This window comes from Lonchura striata, chromosome 3 (genome assembly GCF_046129695.1).
Source record: "Lonchura striata isolate bLonStr1 chromosome 3, bLonStr1.mat, whole genome shotgun sequence".
In the NCBI taxonomy this organism is placed as follows: Eukaryota; Metazoa; Chordata; class Aves; order Passeriformes; family Estrildidae; genus Lonchura; species Lonchura striata.
Window position 1 is genome coordinate 84,003,931 of NC_134605.1, and position 21,506 is coordinate 84,025,436.

Genomic DNA, 21,506 nt, shown 5'->3' on the forward strand with positions numbered 1-21,506 from the left:
AACAGTTAAGATGCTTATCAGAGCTTTCCCATAAGGCTCTTAGCGCTCTCCTTTTTAATCTTTATCAAGTATTTTTTACTTCCTGATCTGTGCCCTGTATTGAATCAGTCAACTTGCTGCCTTCTGCTAAACCTTTTAGTGAATTATTGAAAAGTCTTGGGCTGCCAGTGCTCTGTGAATTCTCACCCAAACTAGGATATCAAATATTTCCTGTCTGCCAAACTGTGGCAACAGGTCTTTTGAGTCATCTTCTGCTGTCTGTATGTATGACTGCATATATAGTTTGTCCTAAGGAAATATGGAATATATCAGAAGTTATGACAAAAAGGAGCAAATTCTCTAGTGCATTCATGTACAAAATAGCACAAGGCACTCTTTCTTTGGAAAGGTAGATCAGCAGCTACAGCCTTATACAGAGGCACAGGCATAAACATACCATTGAAGCAAGGAATAAGCTCTGCATTAAACTTAATATTTTTCTCCTTAAGAATAATTTGGAATGAGGTAAATCATTAACCATGATGTATGAGTGGGTTGTTGGGAGAATGTTTCTAATGCCTGTGCATTTCTAAGATAAATAGCAATGATTTGTATTTGTTCCTAGGCTCCTACGTGATATTGATCTGATTTGTTAGTTGAAATTTTTATTGAGAAGACTTGAGAGGACTTAAGACAACAAACCAAGACAAAACAGACAAATACTAGTTCTCTATAAGCTTGGACACACATCAAAAACAGCACCAGCTGCCATATTTGTACCTACTTTGTAGGGCTGCAGGTATGCAAGGCCTTCAAATGAGGCTTCCAGGTAGCAATGGAAACTGATTTCTCATCAGCAGCATAACTACGCCATACACACTACGTGCAGGATATATGGTAAAAAAAGAAAAAACAAGGCAAGAGGGAGTAGGGGATGAAACAAAAAATTGAAAAGCAGATTAGTAACTGATACAAGTTGTATCTTTCTCGTATCATTCGTAGCACTGATACATGCCTGAGGGGAGGAAGAATACTTTCATAATATTGCCAGGTGGCTGCCATGTTTGTTCGGCTGGCGTCGGTAGAATAAAACCACCAAGAAGCCTGGTATGGGGAAACAATAGAAAAGCACAAAGGAACCAAGAAAATGAAGTGACAATGCCACCACACTGACTATGGAGCGAGGGGATTTTGTTCAGACTGGAATGCGCTCGGTTAGGCTGATTGAGGAAATACCAGTACAAACCTGCCAAAACTTTTGTGAATCCCAGTACACTTTATGCAGTAAGATAAGACTTACTGGCTCTGTGAAAGCACCAGAAGATATTCAGCACATAAAGATGCTCAGAAAAGCATTGCAGTGATTTATTTGTGACAAGTCCATTGAGGACACCCACACAACCTTGCAGTCTGACGTAAAGAAAATGTCATAATACATTCTGCAAATCATAATGAAAACTAGACAAAAAAACACTTAGAATAGAAGAGAAACATTCTGTGGTTTGAAACACTGAAATTATTCATTTTGTGTTTTTAAACATTTAACAAAAGTGAGTAACCAAAGCATAGCATTGAAAATGTATCCATTGTTTAGATTTATAATGCATGTAGATAGTAACATGAGCCTTAGTTCTACAAGCTGGGACATGTTCCCTGATGTCAGCATAACTATATTAATTTGTACTAGCTGAGCATCTGTGCTTCCTGTATATTGTCAACCATTAAATGTCATCTAGGTATTCTTGTATGGAATCTAATACCCTGTGTTTTCCTACTGTGTATCTCCCGGAAACACATCCAGTCTTCATTAACAGATGGAGAACCTGTTACTCACTTTGAAATTGCTTCATTGGTTGATCATTCTTGTTGTCAAAAAATTTCTGCATTATTTTTTATTTGAAACTCTTTGGTTTTGGCTTTTAGCCAGAGTTACTTGTTACGTTCCTGTCTGCTACATTAAATGGTCCAGTAGGTTCCAAGACTTCCTCTCTGAGCTTCTGTGTTCAAATAATTCTCACACTAAATATTTCTTATAAGCTAATGAAATTGAGAAAAGTATATCCATACCAAATATTTAACTTTTCTACAGCTATCTACAGGTAAAGGCTCTCTCAAAGAGTCTATCTGTGGCAACAGATGAGCTAGCACAGTCTTAATTCTACAGTGTAACTGGTTAGAAAATAGACATTACCCTGATAAGCTAGAGACAATTAAAAAAACCTGGGCACTGTTACAGGACCCAATGATATGCAGTTCAGACACATTCTGCATTTATGAACACTAAATTTTCTCCAGTCCCTGACCCATTTTTCCAATGTTTTATTTGCTTTCTCCAATATTTCAGTCTCACTTATAGATGCTGAGTTGATATGTATGATATCAACATATATATACTGAGTTGATATGAGCATCATAATACACAGTGGTAGGATCAGTCTTCTCCTCATTATGTTTATGGGTCTGTATCTAAGGACTTTAATAAACCAGGTGTAGTAACATACTGGGAACTTGTATGAAGCTCTTGACCCTTCTTTCCCAGTCTTTCTCCTCTGTATTTCTCATGCTTCATCAAATCCTTTCCTGATTCAATAATACTGGGATAGAGACATAATTATCTGGATTCAGTTTCTAGATCAAGTTTTGTATTTGTTGTGTTAAAACATTTGGCAGTGATCCTTTCATCCTAAAAGTCACCCAGATTGTCCTTGGTTTTATTCCTGTGTTCTGGTTTTTGTATTTCCTATGCTGCCAGGCCTTGTGCCTTCAGAAGATATCTCTACCAGCAATTTTATATTAATTTCTGGATCACTGAAAGTGTTGAACCTGTAAAGGAACATGTAAATGTTGAACAGCCTTCATCATGGGATCCCACAACAAATGTCCTCCTTTCACAATGATTTTGTTCACTGAGAGCCACTTTCCAAAATCAGGCAGCTAGCTACTCTTAATCTATTTAGCATGCTGTCTTACTAATATTTTGAACTGTTGAACTGTCATAAAATAATAATAAGAGCTATATTCAAAACCTCAATCTATTATCTGTTTCCTCTGGCAACCAAACTTGAAAGAAGTAGATTAGAATATATGTGTTAGAAAATACGCCAAACAGTCATTCTAAACTAGACACGAAAGTAGTGGAATTATTTTTGTTAATTATTCTAATAAATATTATATTTGAAATATTTAGAATTTAATAATAATTGAACAGTAATAATGGAAAACATTTATTAACTTTAAGAATGCTTCCAAGACAGTCTAACAACTACCTGTACTTAGCATAGACCTCTAGCATATTCATACTCAGCTTCTTTATTTGGATTTATTATTTCAAAAATAAACCCCAGCATACATGGCACACATAGAATGCTTGACATCCCAGGAAAATAAACTAGGACTCTAGGAGATTATTTCCCCCCACCTTTTTTTTTAGTGCATCAAGTAGAGTAAAGCTTGATGCAAAATGATTCTTTAGAGTATTTTCTCAGTTTTAACCAGGAGTGGAGGTTAAGGAAAAAGCCAATGAAAACAGCTACCTAAAACATACCGTGCCACTTTTTGTTGATTTGCACCATCACATCAGAACAACTTCAGACAATTTCAGACATTTTAAAATTGTTTGTGCCTACATTTCCAGCTTTTGAATTGACTCATCGTGAAGGCAATTCTCTGGGCAGGACACTTTTTATCTTCACCATGTATATCCCTCACTGAAATTCTCTAAACCCTGTAGTAGATGAAAAGTAGCTTAATATAGGCAAGAGTGCTGTGCTATCAGTTGGGTTGTCTAGGGATCACTTCTCTTTTTACAAATAGCTTTCTGACTGCAGGCATGCATTTGGTATCCTTGCCTCTGTTTCTTTAACGTGGATAGAGAACAAAAACTACACACAGAAATGCTGTGTGTCTTGTTATAGTTTGTCTTGATAATCTTAAAGGTGTTTTCCAACCTAAATGAATCTGTGATTCTGTACAGAATTATGGCAACACATAGTAAGTCACCGAACACAGTTTTTTCATGAAACTAACTAATCTATTAAATATTATTTCCACAAAACTTTCCAAATGGAAATAATAAGTCTTGTTCCAATATGTACTTTAAATCACCTGTGATTATCTTTTTGGTGATGTCATATTTACCTGAATTAGACTTGCAGCTGGATTCCTTCTTTTTTCAAAGTGTTTCTGACGATGCTGTTCCTGCACTTTCAATGCAAATCCTGAGCCAAGGATGCCCTGCAATATCATTTTATCAATATGTAGGTAATCTTTGAACAAATATACATCATCACTTCCAAAGATTTTGTGAAGATGTTATGCCATATGGTTGCTTCAGATAACACATTTATGACCAGTATATGACAGTAGAAGGCACAGAAGCACTTCCCCTTTTCCTGGTGAAGCAGGAGATTCCTTACATAATATCTGTGGTGCTACCAATGACCACCCATTGCCTGGTTTTGTGCTACACTATGTTCTTGCAACTACCAAGACCACAGAGGTAGATACATATTTATAAAACCAAGCAGGGCTATTCAGAGGAACATGAGTCAGGAATGAGGAAATGACCAGCTGACAGATATGCCAGATATATATGGACATCAAAGCCCATATCTGCAGTATTTATTATAATTTTTGATTTTAGAATATTGAAAAAATAAATTTTTTTTTTATCTTTCCTATTAAATAATAACCATTGTTTATTCTAGAGGCTATGAAAAAGCTAATTATAAAACATCCCTTCTTTTAGCCTTTGGCCTTTAAGTAAGATAAATTTGATTCTAACTGAATAGATCCAAGGACTGAGGATGTTTTCCTTCTTTATTTGCAAGGAACGTAATATTTTGCTGGACATGTCTGCATTATAAGGAAGAATATTTCCACTTGATCCTTAGTCAGGATAAAATACTAAAAGTGCAAAAGTTTCCCACATACCTCTCGTTTTACAGACAGATTCAGCACTGAAGTATTTATGAGGAAACTAGTATCTGTACACAGATATGATATGAGGAACAAAAGTTGTGGCATCTCTAATATGTAAGGGTATTCATCTTTTCATTGTAGTACTGCTAAGACTAGCTTTCTTGTTAGTGGTGACTAGATGACAAAAGGAATTAATTACAGTAGATGTCAATAAATGTCAAGGATTCACAAACAGGTAATGGTTTATAATTATAATGCATTATAGTATGTCAAAGATACTGAAATACTCTTTGTAGCTAGAGTAAGAAATAAATGCAGTGCACCAGATGATTTAATGCTGTCAGCAAATGTAGATTTTTAATTTTGGTTTACCTATATGGTTGAAAACAAATGAAGTATTATAACATCCATGTTATAGTATAGTATATATATATATATATATAGTATATATAGTTTAGTTTTATAGTATAGATCTACAGAAAAAGCATATGAGTATTAAAATATCAAAAGACATTGCACTGGAAACAATACAAAAATTACAATTGCCACTTCTCATTTCATGCTTATTCAAAACTAATTAAAAATAAAAAAGGAGATTCACTCAAAAAAATGAGGATTTATTTCTGAAGCTACACTATATTTTACTTATTAGATAATTCCCATTTCCATTAGTCTCTTGAACATTGATAGAAATAACATAAATAAACTACAATTTTTATTTACAATGATTCACAGAAAATGATAGCTGCACCTTTTGCATTCAACATCATTAACCATTAGTTGATTTAAGGCCTTCTACTACTCTCTGTTGGTAGCTTGAACATGGCCATACAAAAAAAGCTATTAGAAATACCTATTTTTTCCACAATAATCTAAGTTAGAAAATCATATAATGTGCTTTTATTTTTGTTTTGTTTTGAAAAATTTGAAAGAAAAGCAGTAATATATGTTGCAATTAATAACAAATGGAAGGATTTTCAACTTTTCTAAATAGTATGAAGCCTAATTTCCCAGTTTTGTCCAAGCCAGAGAAACTTCCCAAAACCAAAGCAAGGACACCAAACCTTTTCTTTGGATTTTGGATAACACTTCACAAGTATTATTGCAGAGCAGAAAGCCTTAAAGAGTTGTTCTTCATGTAGGTAGCTTCCTTCAGCTTTTTGTATCATAAAAGTGGCATGACCTACCGGAGTTTCTATTATTTTTTATTAATTTTATAGGCATACTCACAGCAGGTAGTGCAAAGAAAGAAATGCCAAGTAGAGCAAATCCTGCAGAAAGCAACCTTCCAAGCCAAGTAAGAGGAGTTTTGTCTCCATAGCCAATGGTTGTCAATGTGATCTAAAAAGAAATTAATTAACAATGGGGTTTACCAGAAGCCACTAACAGATTAGTTGCAGATTATTTACATTGCATGAAGCAACATTTCCACTAATTAATCCAAGACATCTGAAACATATAGCGGTTTCTAAAAAAATTAACACAATTATACTAACATTGACACTTTTCTGTAAAAACGTAATACTGTTTATGGCTAAATAAAACTGAGATAAATAATAAATGTGAGAAAAACACCTAAATAAGCAATAAGTTTAAAAAATAATGAAAAATTACCTTGATCTCAAATTTGAGGCAAATGGTAGGAAATTCTATAAGTTGGGAAGAAAAAAAGTGTTCTTTTCTATAGATGTGAAGGTGTTTCACCTATTTTCTGCATGAAAATATGACTGTATGTATTTATCTAATGAAACAAATATAAATTACATGGAGATAATACTGGAACAATACAGGAGGGAAGAAGTTGATGCTTGCAGATGATATAAAATCAAAGAAATTGCAAGAAGCAGTTGCATTTTTTGCAAACCCATCAGTACAATTTGAAGTGAATTCCCTTCTGAACCACAAAAAACACTAATGAAAAGCTGGGAGGAAGTTTCTGGTCCTTTCCCGTTCCTCCTGACAGGCTCAGACACATCTATGTCACTCCTGACATGGTGGTCCAAAGGTTACTGCACAGCACCAGAGGCAGAGGTACCTCGGGCTGTTGGACCATGTTAGCTCAGACCTGCCTGTGGACAGGTCAAAGAGACAGGGGAGGCAAGTTTTCGTGCAGGTGGGAGGGCTCATTGACCACTGGCCATGAGCAACATGGCCACTGAGATAATGGTGTGTGGTTGGGGCTCACTGAGAGCATCTCGAAAGCGAAAGATGAGTCTGAAGGCTCTCCCTGACTGAAGGAGTCAGGCTGCTTGTGGCTCAGGAAGAACACACCAATCCCATACCTGGGGACTGGACTGGCAGAAGAGCTGTGTCTGTGTGCTTTCACAGAGTTCAGACCCACACAAGTGCCTGGTGTAGGCAGCTGGAGAAGGTGTGGGCAGAGCGGAGGATTCCCGAGGGCCGGCCGGGAGGCTGCGGGGCGCGTGCTCAGGCAGCGGCACACGATGTTAAAGGACAAAGATAGACAACAGTAGGCTGAGTGCCAAGGACTCCGGGGCCTGCTATTAGGGAGAACATGTGCATGGAGAATTATTTTACATCGTGTACCAAATGTGGGCAAGTTCAGGCTTAGCAAATATTCTGGCAGCAACAGATTCTTCAGGAAATTGCCTTCTAGAGACATTATTTTGCTTCCAGCTTCCTCAAAGTTCGTTCCTAGGCAAGATGACCAAAACAATTCTATTTAATGTCAGGGTCACCACGGGACAAAAGAAGGAAAGTCTTTTGGAAGTAATTAGATTTCAACTATTTAGAACTCTGTAGATAGTAAACAGTGCTTTTAATTGCTCCCATTGTTGGGAACAAGCTGCTGGTGTAATTTACCCTGAGAAAGCCACAGGGACTAAGAAAGAGAGATGAATTCAGGCTGCAGCTGAAATTTCAAGTGGTTATCAAGTCTCAAGTTTTGTAACACTAGCCTGGTCACAGACACACCACCTTGCATGCCTATTAGGTCTCACTCTTCCTTGCTCCTCTTCACGTCCCTGCCCCATCTCCTCTTCTGAGCATTTCTGGACTCTTTGGCAAGCCACTGCCACCCAGGAAGAGACAGAAAATGATCCACATTTTTGAGTGGTTTGTTTCTGCTGCTTTGGTGCCGTGTCAGCTCACAGACATGCCTAACAAGCTCCAGAGCCTGCATAAGGCAACGAGAGACCGGGACGGAGTAAGAGGGAAGAAGGAACATGAGAATGCAACTCTCTCTTTTCTGGCAGAGATGAGCTGGTGCAGCCATGGTCTTGGCCTGGCAGAGGGGATTGATTTGTTTGTTGAAGAAGATAATTACAGCTCTTCACATCAGAAGGCAACTGCAGAACAGTTTGAGGCTATTAAGAACCCAAGAGGAATGAAACACTTGAACAAATGAATCCCCGAATAAAGGTTCCTCAAAATTTGTTTCCAGGCCAGTTATTGAAAAGCAGTTTGGAGCTCTGGAATGAGCCTGCTTTCTTGGCTTCCATCCAGCTCCCTATCTCTGCCAGTTGCTGGAAAGTAGAGAGATATCTCCTGTCTGGGCTGATGAGAGGGAAAGAGAACAAAGCGTCATCTGCATATTAATGCTATTGCCACCCAACTGTATTCCAAAGAAGTCTGATAAACTTGAACCTTTGGGACCTGACATCTGAGAGCAATCCAAAACCAGCAGCAGTCACACAGAGTATCTCTCTGGAATTTCTCCAAAGAAAATACCAAGACCCTATCAAGCCTTTCCCTCAATTCTTCTAGGTACTAAGGACTTAATGGTATCAGTCTGTGATTAAGAATATCAGTTGCTTCTTGCTCACTTTGAGCTATTTTATGTCAGGATGGTCTTTACAGGAGTGTATAGGTGTCAGCACCATGCTGTACTGTCTTACTCAACACTGAGCAAAGGGGTTTGATCTTCATTTTATACTACTCTCACCACACAACTAAAAAATGTTTTTTGGACAATGTCAGGGTCAAGTTTGGGAATAATCCACTGCATCTTTGTAAGTGCTGCTAGTGCACTTGGCCAGGCCATTGACTGGCAAACCATTGGTCAGCCCTTGACTGGCATAATCCTGAGACTCAATTAACTGAGCAGGGTGTGTAAAATGACTGGATGTGAAAACACAGCAGTGTAAGAAATTTCCAGAATCACTGCTAATCATGTGAGAAGCAGACACAAGTTACAGCTAGCATTGTGTGGGCAAGAGAGAAGTGGCCAAAGCTCAAAGGTAACTCATCCTATCTCAAAATGTAGGACTTGGGCTTGTCTGCAAAAAAAATTCTAGTACCACCAGAGTTGTACTAGGGCATCTGAACAGGGACCACCCACAGGAGAGGAAGCAGACTGCCCAAGAGATCTTTGGTGGTACTGTATGCCTATGTCTAAATAGCTGACTCACACTCCTGCATGGCTAAATGAGCTAGCTGAGTCCTTTTAAACCAAGTTCAAACCACTCCATTTAGGTTATTTCTATAAATGAGGGGTCTCGACAGACTAGCCAAAGTAGGCAGTGTCATCTGACCAGGCTCAAAACTCACAATGATTATAGACCATCCATTATCTCATTGCTGGAGCTAATAAATATGCTAATATGAATGAGGTAATATAATAATGAATGTGATGATACAACTTAGATTACTTCAATTAGATGAGATAGGACTCAGGAGGCCATTCTCTACCCTAATATTTCTTTCTGATGTAATTTTAAATTGTCCTAGCAGTACTTACCTTTTGGATTGTTACCTGACATCACTTAACTGAAAAAAATACAGTTTGTTCATGCTATCATTACATTAAATAGGAAAAATTTAATCAGTGTTAACTCATTTCAGCTAGTCATTGTGCAAATGTAATTAATTGTAGTATATTTTGTTCACTAACAGGTCACTGTGGAGTGCTAGACCCATTATGTATCCAACTGTAACTATTGGGTACTACTAGAAGATCAAGACTTATTAAAAGAAATTCTATCAAATGTGTAAGAGGGACAGAAACTTCAGCTGCATTAAATTTGCAGCTAAAGCTAATTAATGTACAAACAAAATGTCACTATAAGTATCCACAGTTCTAGTTCACATCAGTATATCCCAGAAAACTATGTATGGTTTGGTTTTGAAATACTTAGGTTTTTTTAATTGACCTTTTGTTTCCATATGGTTTCATTATTTTCTTCTGTTAAATTAATTAATTAAATTAATTTATCTTCTCTACTAAAGCAAATTCTGAACTTGAGCTCTTCATTTAACAATCACCATTGTGTGCTGCTGTGTTAGGCAACACTGTGTGGATCCCAACCACAAAAATATTCACAGTAGTAATATTAACATGATGTTTAAATAGCAGATTGCACAGTACAGCATGAAATTGCAAATACAGTGGAGTATTCATACGTAAATTTGGATGCCATATCCTGTCTTTCATTTTTGTATATAAATATGGGCTTCAGAAATGGTGTCAGTGAAATAACCATAGCAGTGTATGGTCCTCAAGTAATCTGGATTAATGAATGAATTAATTGCAGCATGCTAGTTCTGCTCCTGTAGGGAAAAGCATAAGTGCCTCTAAAAGATTGAAATTTAGGGTGACTATTTGTGCCTTTGATGCAGCCTTTTCTTTCTTGTACCTCTGCCATGACAAAATTCAGTTCAGAGTTTGGTACATAATCTGTGGTTTAAAGCAGAATAACTTTTGCAAATAAACAAATCAATGAGACTGAGCATTGATTTCCCCTAAAATGCCATACAGTTTGTCCTTTTCAAAAATCTGCATGTGGGTTACTCTGGCAGTAAAAACAACCATGACTAAGAAGCACATTATGCATTTCCCACATACTGTTTTACATATTGTAAAAAAAATTACTATTATTAAAATGGCAAAGACATCAGGTAAGGGGGAACACTGTTTTCTAGTAAGTTTGTGCACTTGCTTAAGTGCATTAAAAACTTAAATGTTTTAATGTCATACACTGGGGAAAGAAGAAAATATATAGAAATATACAATACAAAATATTGTTTTCAGGTTTTTAAATAAAATTTGTTGTTTTTCCCACTGAAATCTAGGCAAGATTCCTGATTTTCTCAGTTGCACTACTTATATAACCTCTGAGTCATGCACTTTCACTTCATAGTGTACAAAATATTTTAAGCACCACTTTAGACAATGATTATTTCCTAGCAGGGCTTTTCCTTTAAAAATCGCAGTCAGCAGGGACTGGAGAAGCAAATTCCAAAATAAAGGTCTTGTTCCCACTGCTAGAGCTGCTCAGGAAGAAGGATCTGGATCTAACACAGTCAGATGCCAGAGTGGAGCTCTGAGTTTTCTGGGACTTTCTCATTCTTTGTGCATAGGTTTCCCCATTCCAGCTGGCAGGTGGGCACAATCCTCTGCTCAGTCCAGGGCTAAGGCACACAGGGCCTTGCAGAGCAGTAGAGGCGGTTTCCTGGGAAATCAAATGTCTGAAAAGATCCATTCCCAAGAACATGCACAGCCACAGGAGGGTCTCTTACAGGACCATATCCCCCACTGCCACCCAAAAGGGATAACAGTGTTTTCAGACTCCCAGAGCTGGGCTACCCATCAGTGAGGGCATCCATTGCCAGATGCTTCACAACCGTGTCAATACAGGAAGGTGAGAATGCCTTAAGGCAAACCCAGAACTCAGCTTTTGAAGAAATGGGAAATAAACTGAAGTGATGCAACTGAATGCAAAACCTTGTCTCGTGACTTTAGCCAATATGAATTTTGTGTGTGTTTGTACTACAGGATAAAATGTATATTTTATCAGTGATCTGACTTGATGCTCTAAAGCAACAAGTTTCAGCAAAATGTATTTCCTGAATATGTACACATAATATTTAGTAGGTCTGGCTTTTTCAAGCTCCTAGTTTTGTGCAGTGATAACATAGAAATATAGTCTCTAGGGACATGCAACAAATGACTAGCCCTTAGATGAACAAATTTCAAATACACTAACTACCCCTAATATTAGTAAGTGACCTTGACCTTAGCTCAAAATGCAGACAAAACTTCTTACAAATATTTGTAATAATTTAAGACATTCTGGAAAGGGCTTTTGTGCAGTCCCTGTGTGTATGCTGTGAGTCTGCAGATACTACTAAATCTAGATGAAATCCTGTCAGCAAGAGGTCTGAGGTGAGAAAGCTTCATTTTTGCATTATTCTGATAAGGAAAGGTGGCAGAGGCTGGCTCAGGTCTCACACTTATTCCAAGGAAACTAATGAGTGCTCTATGTTATTGTCAGCATTAATGATCTCCCAGGTATCATTTCACTAACCAGACTCTGCCAGAGCACACAGTGTGTGTTCTACTGCACCAGAAGGAAAAGAAAAGCACTTTTATACTGCCTGACTATAACTGCCTTGGGCTTTGTTGGGGCAGATTTCTTAAGCTGCTTAAGTAACTCTCACACAGTGATGAAGTCTGGATCACTATAGGGCATTTTTAAGCAAAAACTCCTACACATTATGCCATTAAAAAAAAAAAATCAAAACTTCAAACTTAGGCCATTTTTTATTCATTGAAAGCCTAGTTTCTTTAACTGTATTAATATAATCTTCCTTCAGAAAAGCAGTCAGGCATGTACTTAGATCCCACAGATTTCAACAAAGTAAAAACTATTGATTTGATAGTTAACCATGATCTCAAGTAAATCAGGGTTTTTATACCTGTAAAAAATAACACTGCTGAACCAGAATTGACATATGCATTCTTGGTCTTTGTCCTCAAGGTACAGAGGAAAGAGAAACATCTTATAAAGGGCACTGATTATACTCTCATGCCAAAGCTGATGTAAGATTTTTTCTCTCTTTTTTCCTGACACGTTTTCCTCTTCCTGCACTGCCACTTAGAGCCCTCTGGTTTGTATCAAAACAGCTCTTTGTGGGGCCATATTACAAACTATATTACTGAAAGGCTAAGGGTTAAAAAGTACAATGCTTTCTTCTCTTGAAGGTTTAGTGGTCTGGTTTGCAGCAGAAACACATAAACAGCTGTTCTGCTGGATGGACTGAAATAATCTGTCAATGTGCAAATGAATAGCTGAAGGAGGAAGCTTCTCAGACCATTTTTTGTCAGTGAAAACAATTCACTGAACAGAACACTAAGCTAAAATCCTCAGTAGGTGAAATTCAAAGCACTTTAGCATTCTGGTAAGAGTTATTTTTCTGTACTTACTGTGCCCCACCAGAGAGCATCTGCATATGTGGAGAATTCGGTATTTGCATCTTTTTCCACCAAATAAACCAGGAAAGATGAAAAGATGAGTACTAAAAATCCTATGTACCAGGCTGTGATTAATTCCTAGATAAAACAGAACAGAGATCAATTCCCATTTTATGGACTGAATAGAATGACATTTCAAGAAGACATGATGAAATTATCTATATAAATGCTTTTTTGGCATCTGTGCAGTTATGAGTCAAATGCTTCCCTATGGAAACAAATTCTGAAAATGGACAGGATCTACTCTTATGGTTTGATGCTTTAGCAACGTCCCCAGCATATAACAAATTACAGCTGCACATCAAGAACAACATTTTCAAGCTCTCTAAAAACTGTTAGTATTAAACAGCCATGGCCTGGTGTATCTGTGTTAGTTCATATTACAACTGGTGTTACTTCAGAAAACTTTGGGTATTCTTCTCAAAACTGATAAATGCTTATTTCCTTGGTCACTTGTTGAATCACATCAAGTGAAGATATCAACCAGACAAAATTAGTTTTTAGGATTACATACCTTGCTATGTGCATAAACTACAGAACCTAATAATTTCCAAGTGCCTCCTCTTCGGTCCATGCGCACCATGCGAAGGATCTGTAGGAAACGAAGACTTCTCAGTGCTGATGTTGCAAAAATGTTACCTTGAGTTTTTGCAGAAACAACTGCTATTGAAGCGATGAGAACAATGATGTCTGAAAGAAATACATTACAGAAAGCATTAATGTCCAAGTATCAGTAAATAGTATATACACCTAGGTGAGCTGAATGAGAGGGACAAAAGAGGGACTCCTGTAGTGGATGGGAATCCAAAACACAGAGATTCCTGTTTGAGACAGGGATGTGAGATCAGGGCTATTGTCAAAAACTACCTCAGGAATCTCCAGGGTAAAAAGTGAGGGTCACAATTTTCAAAGCATATGGATAGAAGGAGTGATGTTAAAGAAACGTCATTAGGATCTTTGAAACCTGATGTAGCAAACTGTACAAATCAGTAGATGGATTAGAACTTTCCCCCTTTATCTATTTTTTCATAACAACTTTTCTGTGCAAAGACAAAAAAGAAAACTAAGGTAAGAAAAAAATAGGGCAGGCCTATTTTTGGTCAGAGTCTGGTAGAATCTGACTTAAAAGCACAGTACTAATTTCCTATGAGAACAGACACTGTGTGTTTGAGAAATGTAAGTTTCTGGACAAAACTGCCTTGATGTATCATTTCCTGGAAGGGAGGAAATACAGCACTGGGTACTCAGAAGCATTCCTTTAGCTGGAAGCCTGGAAAGTTAGTTGAAGCTCAGCAAGTGTTAGGATTTATTTCTTCAGGTCACAAATTCAAGTGACGGTGACTTTGGTGTGCACGTACTAATCAGCCAGCTGTCCTTAGAGCCAGAACAACATTTAAGGGGAGAGGAGGAGAAGCAGAAAAGTGATGGCACATGGATGCTGTGAGAAGGCATAATGTCCTTTTACAAGGATTGGGGTAGACATGCTGTTATGCATAGGGTAGAAAAGCACAGAACAAGCTCTGTTCTTCCTCACCTCATGATTAATTCCTTGGCAAACTTTAAAAGCTTAAAGAGCCCTTGTAAGAAATACCTGATTTTAATCTTAGGTTTTTGTGGTGTTTGTATGTTTCCATGCAAGGATAATCTAAATCCATGTTTGTTGGTGAAAAATTGAAAGTAGGTTCTTGATATGAGTTTTAATTTTGTGTTGGGTATAAACACACATCTTGTCCCTGGCATAGCTCCTACAAGAATGACCCAGAAAATGATTCAATACAATTCCAAGGGTACAGACAATCTGTTTCTGTGGTTTAAGGATTATCCTGCTAAATTGTGAAACTTTTGTCAGAACGGGATAGAAATCTACGTAGGTTTAAAACCAGCTGGATGCTCTTATGGGAGAAGATTTAATCCTGGGCTAATTAATACCAAAAGTTTGCTTCTGGTTCAGGATGTCTTCAAGCAGCAGGATGTTGGGGGCTGAGAAACTCTTGTAGAGAAATATCACTGTGTGTTTACCCTGCTTGTGCAGTCCTCCCCGCTGCTCATTGTTGGCTGGTGTCACTGTTTGACGTTCCTTGTTGGCCTAGGCTGACCTTCTGCCTGTTTTATGCTCTGATATTTTAAAATGTCTTGGGCTACTACATGAATCATAGGTGGTTACATAATTGGGTACCAAAAATGCTGGATTTGCTTCTTAATCCAGCAAGTTCAGAGATGAAGAAGAGACAGAAGTGGACATGGTGTCTTTGCACAATACAAATCTCAAGCTCACAGCAACCAGATACAGGAGGTCTGGGTGAGAATTGAGAAAGGAAAACTGACAAGGAAAAGTTCTAAAGAAGGTGAGAAAAAAATAGATGAAATTTGATTGACCTCCATGTGAAGATATTTAAATTTAGGTGTCTACATGTGAAGCAGGTGTTTAAATTCCCCAAGCAGCACAAGGTAATCACGTCAGTTGAGAGAGGTGCAGCTAATCCTCAGGAAGGCTTCTGCTGGCTGCTCAGCTGCCTCACACTCTGGGCTTGGCACAAGAAAAGCTAAATTCAGCTGCCCAAATTTATTTGCCCAGTGCCATTTGAGATGCCTTAAGGTATCTGAGATATCCCTAGATCTGGCAGCTATGCTCTTGGACCTGGAAAAGCTGAACTCTTCAGGAGAAGTGACTGGGGAGAAGGGAATATCGTGTAACAGGAGACAGGCACTGCTCTGTACTCTGCTGAACTAAACCCTAGATCCTGTTTGACTATACTGCCAGCATAGACACGTAGCGTACATGTACCCACCTAAAGCAAACTTCTTTTCTATATTTAGTTGTGTTTATTTGGATCCAAGGCTAACATAGAAGGTGCTGGAATGTCTTGAGCAATATGGACTGTGCTGAAAAAACAGTGTCCCTGGTGACTAACAGTGTGACAGGGTAATCTTGACTTGTCCCAGTGCCTCCGAGCAGAGTAGCAATGGAACAGCCATTTTTATTTAGTGGTGACTGGCAACCAGCAAGTTAGAGATCATTAGAAGAGCAGTGTATGCCCCTAAAAATCGTTCTTAGAACTTAAAAAATAATAAGGTCACCCAAAATATTGGGAATTATGCATTTAGTCCAGAAATTATTAAAATGCTTACTGGGGGTTTTGGTCACCCTCCATCACTTTTAATAGGACAATGTTTAAAAAAAAATAAGTGACTTGCTCCTGCCCTTATTCCTACTTATTCCAGAGCTCTGGCAGGGTTTTTTTGCAACACAGAGTTTTATAAGCACCCCCACTGCAAAAAATATGAAATTAATTCAGTCTTGTCAGCAGAGCACAGCCTCTGCCCTGCACTGCTGGAAGCCCTCTGCCCCACTGAGTGTCTCTGGTCCCCTCTGAACATGAGAGACAAAGAAGCCAACAGTAGCATAGTTCTCTTTTCCATTTTTAAAAGCATTGGTCCAGAGGATTTATCTACTTGTGTATGCTCTTCTATCTGGAGGGCAGGGATGAGGTTCTCCCTAAAGGCAAGAAAGGTGGAGGAAAAAGGAGAGCAGAAAATGCACTGGAATCTGTTTGAAAAACAGCTGAAGGGAAGATAATCTTCCTAGACTGATGGTGTTTTATTTACACTTTTCTCTCTCATCTTCTTCACTCTTCACATCCTCAACTCCCACTAAAACTCTAACTCCTCAGCTGGAAATAGAGAAGGAAAGAATGTGTCCACTGCCTAAGACAGCCCTTCCTGGCTGTTTCCCTAGGAGGTAGGGAAGGCAGGCAGGCACATTATTTCAGTGTAGTTTAACTTGTTGGGAACTTGTGTAAGATAAATAAAAATAAACCCTTCTTGGAATGAAATCAGCATCCTAAGAAAAGTTTGCAGTGGTTGAAAGTCACTTCTGAGTGTGTTAAAACTGCTTGATTTTCTTATCTAAACATACCTAAATTTCATATCTAAACTTCAGACATTTCACCTAGTACCACTCAAGAAACCCCTGAGATTACATAAACGTTTTGTGGATACTAAAAGATTGGCAAAATATTTTTTATTTGACAGGCACCATGTTAACAACAAGGCCCCTTCATGAAAAATACAAAAAGTGACCCCAGAACTCATGTGTGTAACAGATTACACTTACGTATTGTCCAATGTCACTAAAACAGTAACATGTAGAACAAGTAACTAAAGGACAGTAATGCAACTACCCAAAACTTACATGCAAGATGTTCTAGTGCAAGTTCCCCACCTCACAGAGGAAGGCCAGTGTTGGGCTACCTTAGACCGCTTAAGTGTGGTCAGAAACTCTGGATTGCTTGTCTTACTGATGGAGGTGTGCTTGGCATTCCTAAACTATCAGCATTTCTCATGCCAGCTGGGAGATGAATAATGTGACTGAGAGAATAATCATGATAGAAAAGGAGGCCTCATAAATCATCACAAGGGATTGTTTTACTTTAAATCCCTTCCCCAATGCAACTTTCCTAGTATGAGCTTCTTGGACGTTGTGAGATTTTTCAGCATTCATAAGTATCATGGGAATGAACCAGCTAAAGGGGGAAACACAAAAGCTATCCTTGGATATTTTGCCATGTCCCAACACCTTGATGTACCATCAGGACAATCTCTAAAGTTACGGAAATAATGTCAGGATGATTTTTTACAAGAGCATGTAATGATAGAACAAGGGGAAATGGCTTTAAACTGAAAGAGGGTTGGGAATGGATGCTCCTTTTCCAGATGTGTTCAAGACCAGATTGGATGGAGCTTTGAGCAGCCTCATCTAGTGGAAGGTGTCCCCGCCCTTGGCAGGAACTAGATGTTGCTTCTCTCAACCCAAACTATTCTGTGGTTCTATTATTATTGGGAAATTTAACCAATGACAATCTCTCATCTGCTCAAAGCTCATGCACATGCTCATACTACTACACAAACCTGCATTATCTTTCTCTTTTTCATACTCTTCAAAGGAAGAATATGTTTATAGGAGCTTTGTCTTCTGCCTGCATTTAATGCTAATATGTTGAAACATCCTTTCTTCTTAATACAAATGATACTTTGAGACAATACAGGTTAAATGAATCTTGTGATTTTTTAAAATTTGATTTTATCTGAATAGAAAAACAAATAATACTTAACCACTTTTGGATCATCACTTGGACATAAAAGAGTCTTTGCTATAAATTCACAGAAAATGCTGAGAGTTCACACATTCAATTTATTAAGAATAGGCGTGAAATGTCAATGGCTGTCAATTACTGTGTCTGCACCATCTACAGATCAGTAAAGAGAGGCAACAAACTAGGACATAAGTAGGGCATATCTGCCCCAAAAACTGCAGAATCAAGCAGAAAATCTCAAGAGGTTGTTTTATCTAGCCTGCAGCTGTATTAACTCACAAAGGAAATTAACTGGGCAATTGTATCACCAAATCTAAGCTACACTTAGGCTGTCCTTCTAAGATCTAATTTTGAGCTAGAGTTATTATCCACGACCCAGAGAAAAGGCACAGCTTGTAGTGGTCATTTCTGAATAGTTCTCAGGACAGTTCATTATCCTCAGTTTCAAAATTACTTTTGAAAAAACCCCAGCACTATGATTCTGTACGGAATCATAATGTTATAGAGACATTGGACCCCACTAAGGGCATGAGACAGCTTTGACATTGACTCCCCCTGCTTACCATGGCACAGGTCATGCATGCCTATGGCAGCACAGTGAGCAATTATTCTCCCGTGCTGAGAGTTTAAATAGGTTTTAATTGAGATTTGCAGCAATCAATAAATAGAAACAATTAACAGCTTTCTATTCTGAGTCACTAAGAGGTGGTAGTGGTGGTAGGGAGGAATGACCAGCATTTTAGATTTTCTAATATCTCTTTGGATATCTATCCTTCCAGTCCTTATTGTTATTCTTAGAACTCTCTTCAATTTGCCTTCAGTAATCTCTAGAGCTGTCTGGCCAGGACCAAAGGGTACCATCTAATTAATGTAGAAATGTACTTTGAAGTCTAACCAGACACTACAGCATGAAGTTAACACAACACACATTCCAGACCACTGTATTTGAGCTCATCACACTATAGAAATATGATAAAATGTATATATTCAATGGACTATATCCTAAATTGATAAAAATTGGCAATTTAAAGCAGTTTAAGATACAGCCTGATGACTGACACTGGACTTTGGCCATACATCAGTACCTGAAAATAAGCTTGCTCTTTTTCAGATTCCTAAAAGAAAAGTTTACACAAACTTGACTATTGGAGCAGCAGCCTTTTTGCACAGCCTAGAAACACATTGGGCATTGCTATACTTCATGCTTCTGTGGGCTAGCAAAAAAAAAAAAAAAAAAAAAATCAAGAAGAAAAGAAAAAGACATTCAAAGAGTTTAAGGCTCTGAATACCCTAATAGAGTGGTATTCAGCAAGGGACAGAATTGGATCACTATTTCTTGAGCACTTGTTCAGAAAGGTCAGAGGGCAGAAAAGTTTATTTTGTTGTAACTGGCTGGAAAACTTCTGCAATGTAGAAAAAAGGGATTAACTACTTCCCTCTACCAGTTCAGGAGGGCAAAGAATACAAAACATGAATAGAATATGATGCAATAGTTACATTTAAAAGAGGCAAATGTAATATTTTTACCAGGTGGTCGGTCCTTTGCCCTGTATACGTTCCCTTACTATAAAATCAGTGGGATATTTCACATACTTGTGACAGAAAAATTTGGCCAAATATGAGCTGAACTTACAGTCACCTTGCATAAGTATTTATCCCAGAAACCAAGAATTTTCAACAACTTTACCTATAATTATATCTCTAACCAGAGAGATGAACAATATTACCATATGTAGAAAGATGATGCATGCTATCGTGTTTAGTAAGTTATCCCACGGGGAGAAGCAGAACTATTTATCAGCAAAGTAAAAGTCAGGATTTGAATGATTGCCACAGTCTGAAAATTGGCTTTTTAGAGACTCTGGAGACATGCAGACTTTTGAGGTCACCTGAATTCACCCTCAAATTATATTCTCAAGCATTATTTTCTGCTTATAACCCCTCCCTCCAAAAAGCAATTTAATAGCACTCATTGAATTCTATCACCTGATGATCTCTAGCGTAATTTGGGAGAGGCAGGAAGTTGACTTCTGTACCTCCCACAAGAAACTGAGCAGACTTACACCTACAAGGCCTCAATTGTACAGAGAATAAAAGCCTGAACACCACCATCAACAACAAAAGCCCCCCAAAGCAATATGAGATAATCTGAGTTGTGAATATTCTAAAAATAATGGTGCTCAGTATCTTGGGTCCTGGCAAAATTTGCTTTCAGCTCTGTCTGAATATAGCTTTTCTTTCTGGTCAGGGATCAGATCTCTGCTCAGATGCCAGACAGGTTACGATTAATCGTCACCTACTAGTAAAAGTAATTGGCAGGATATCTTCAGGAAATTCTTGGGATGGATGATGCTGTTTGATTTTTGCAGATGTTGTTGTCATTCCAGCCAAAAGGTCTTTGTGTTTTCAAATACGTAACACCATCTGGATGGAAATCATCTTAATTGTCATTGCAGGCAAAACAAGTTGGTGATTTCGCTTCCTTTTTTAATCTTTTTGCAAGGTGCAAAACAACTTGGTATTTTTAGAAGAAGGAAAGTGAGCTGGTATTGCATATCAAGATAATTCACAGAGATAAACACAGATGAGTGTGAAAATTGACTTTTATTGCTGTTGAAAAACAGGAAGATAGTAATGTACTGTAGTGGCACATACAAGAGAAAGAAGTTCTACAAAAATATGTAATACTGTCTAGGCACTGAAATGGAATTGAAAAAAATCCAGAGGTTTATACTTCCTCTCTACTGATTTTTTTTTTTTTCTAACAGTGGAAAAACAGCTATATTAGTCATTGCCTTCCATTTTAAGGAGTCCACTAAAACTGATCTGTGCATAGAAACTTGGATTTTTCTTATAATCACCTAAGCAATACCCAGTGAAGAAATCAAATAGATGAATCACCTTGGACCTTTCTTTCCCTTTATTGTTTTTATTTGCAATATATTGGAATCATCTGAGTAAGCAAACTATTTTAATGTGAAATGAAAGTAACCTCTTGGAAATACAGACAACTTCTTTCTGGAATAAACATTATTTTTATATAATTGAAGTGGGTCTGCTTAGAAAAACAGCTCATCAATATGTAAAGATATCTTTTCTGGCAAAGAGAGAACTGGAAGCAAGTCAAAGACAATTCTTAAGAAAGCTAATCAAATACAACAAAAGTTAACTTGGTACTCCAAACAATTTCTGAACCAAAAAGAAAAGGAATATTTTTAATAAGGCAATACTGGATACTTTTTAGATGTGAAAGCTAAATATTTCCTTTTTAAATTGTGGACTAATGAAGATGAGTAACATTT

The 21,506-nt window shown here is 37.7% G+C and overlaps 1 protein-coding gene across 2 annotated transcripts in view; it reads right to left on the reverse strand.

Annotated features, from left to right (window-relative positions):
- KCNQ5 (potassium voltage-gated channel subfamily Q member 5) overlaps nucleotides 1-21,506 on the reverse strand; it is a 277,344-nt gene that overhangs the window by 35,975 nt on the left and 219,863 nt on the right. For both annotated transcript variants that reach the window (XM_021553807.2, XM_021553816.2), the window contains exons 4-8: nucleotides 13,626-13,801; nucleotides 13,064-13,189; nucleotides 6,130-6,240; nucleotides 4,117-4,212; nucleotides 764-858 (exon numbers count right to left, since the gene is read on the reverse strand). In XM_021553807.2, coding sequence (XP_021409482.2) covers nucleotides 764-858; nucleotides 4,117-4,212; nucleotides 6,130-6,240; nucleotides 13,064-13,189; nucleotides 13,626-13,801 — 604 coding nt within the window. The remainder of the gene's footprint in view (nucleotides 1-763; nucleotides 859-4,116; nucleotides 4,213-6,129; nucleotides 6,241-13,063; nucleotides 13,190-13,625; nucleotides 13,802-21,506) is intronic.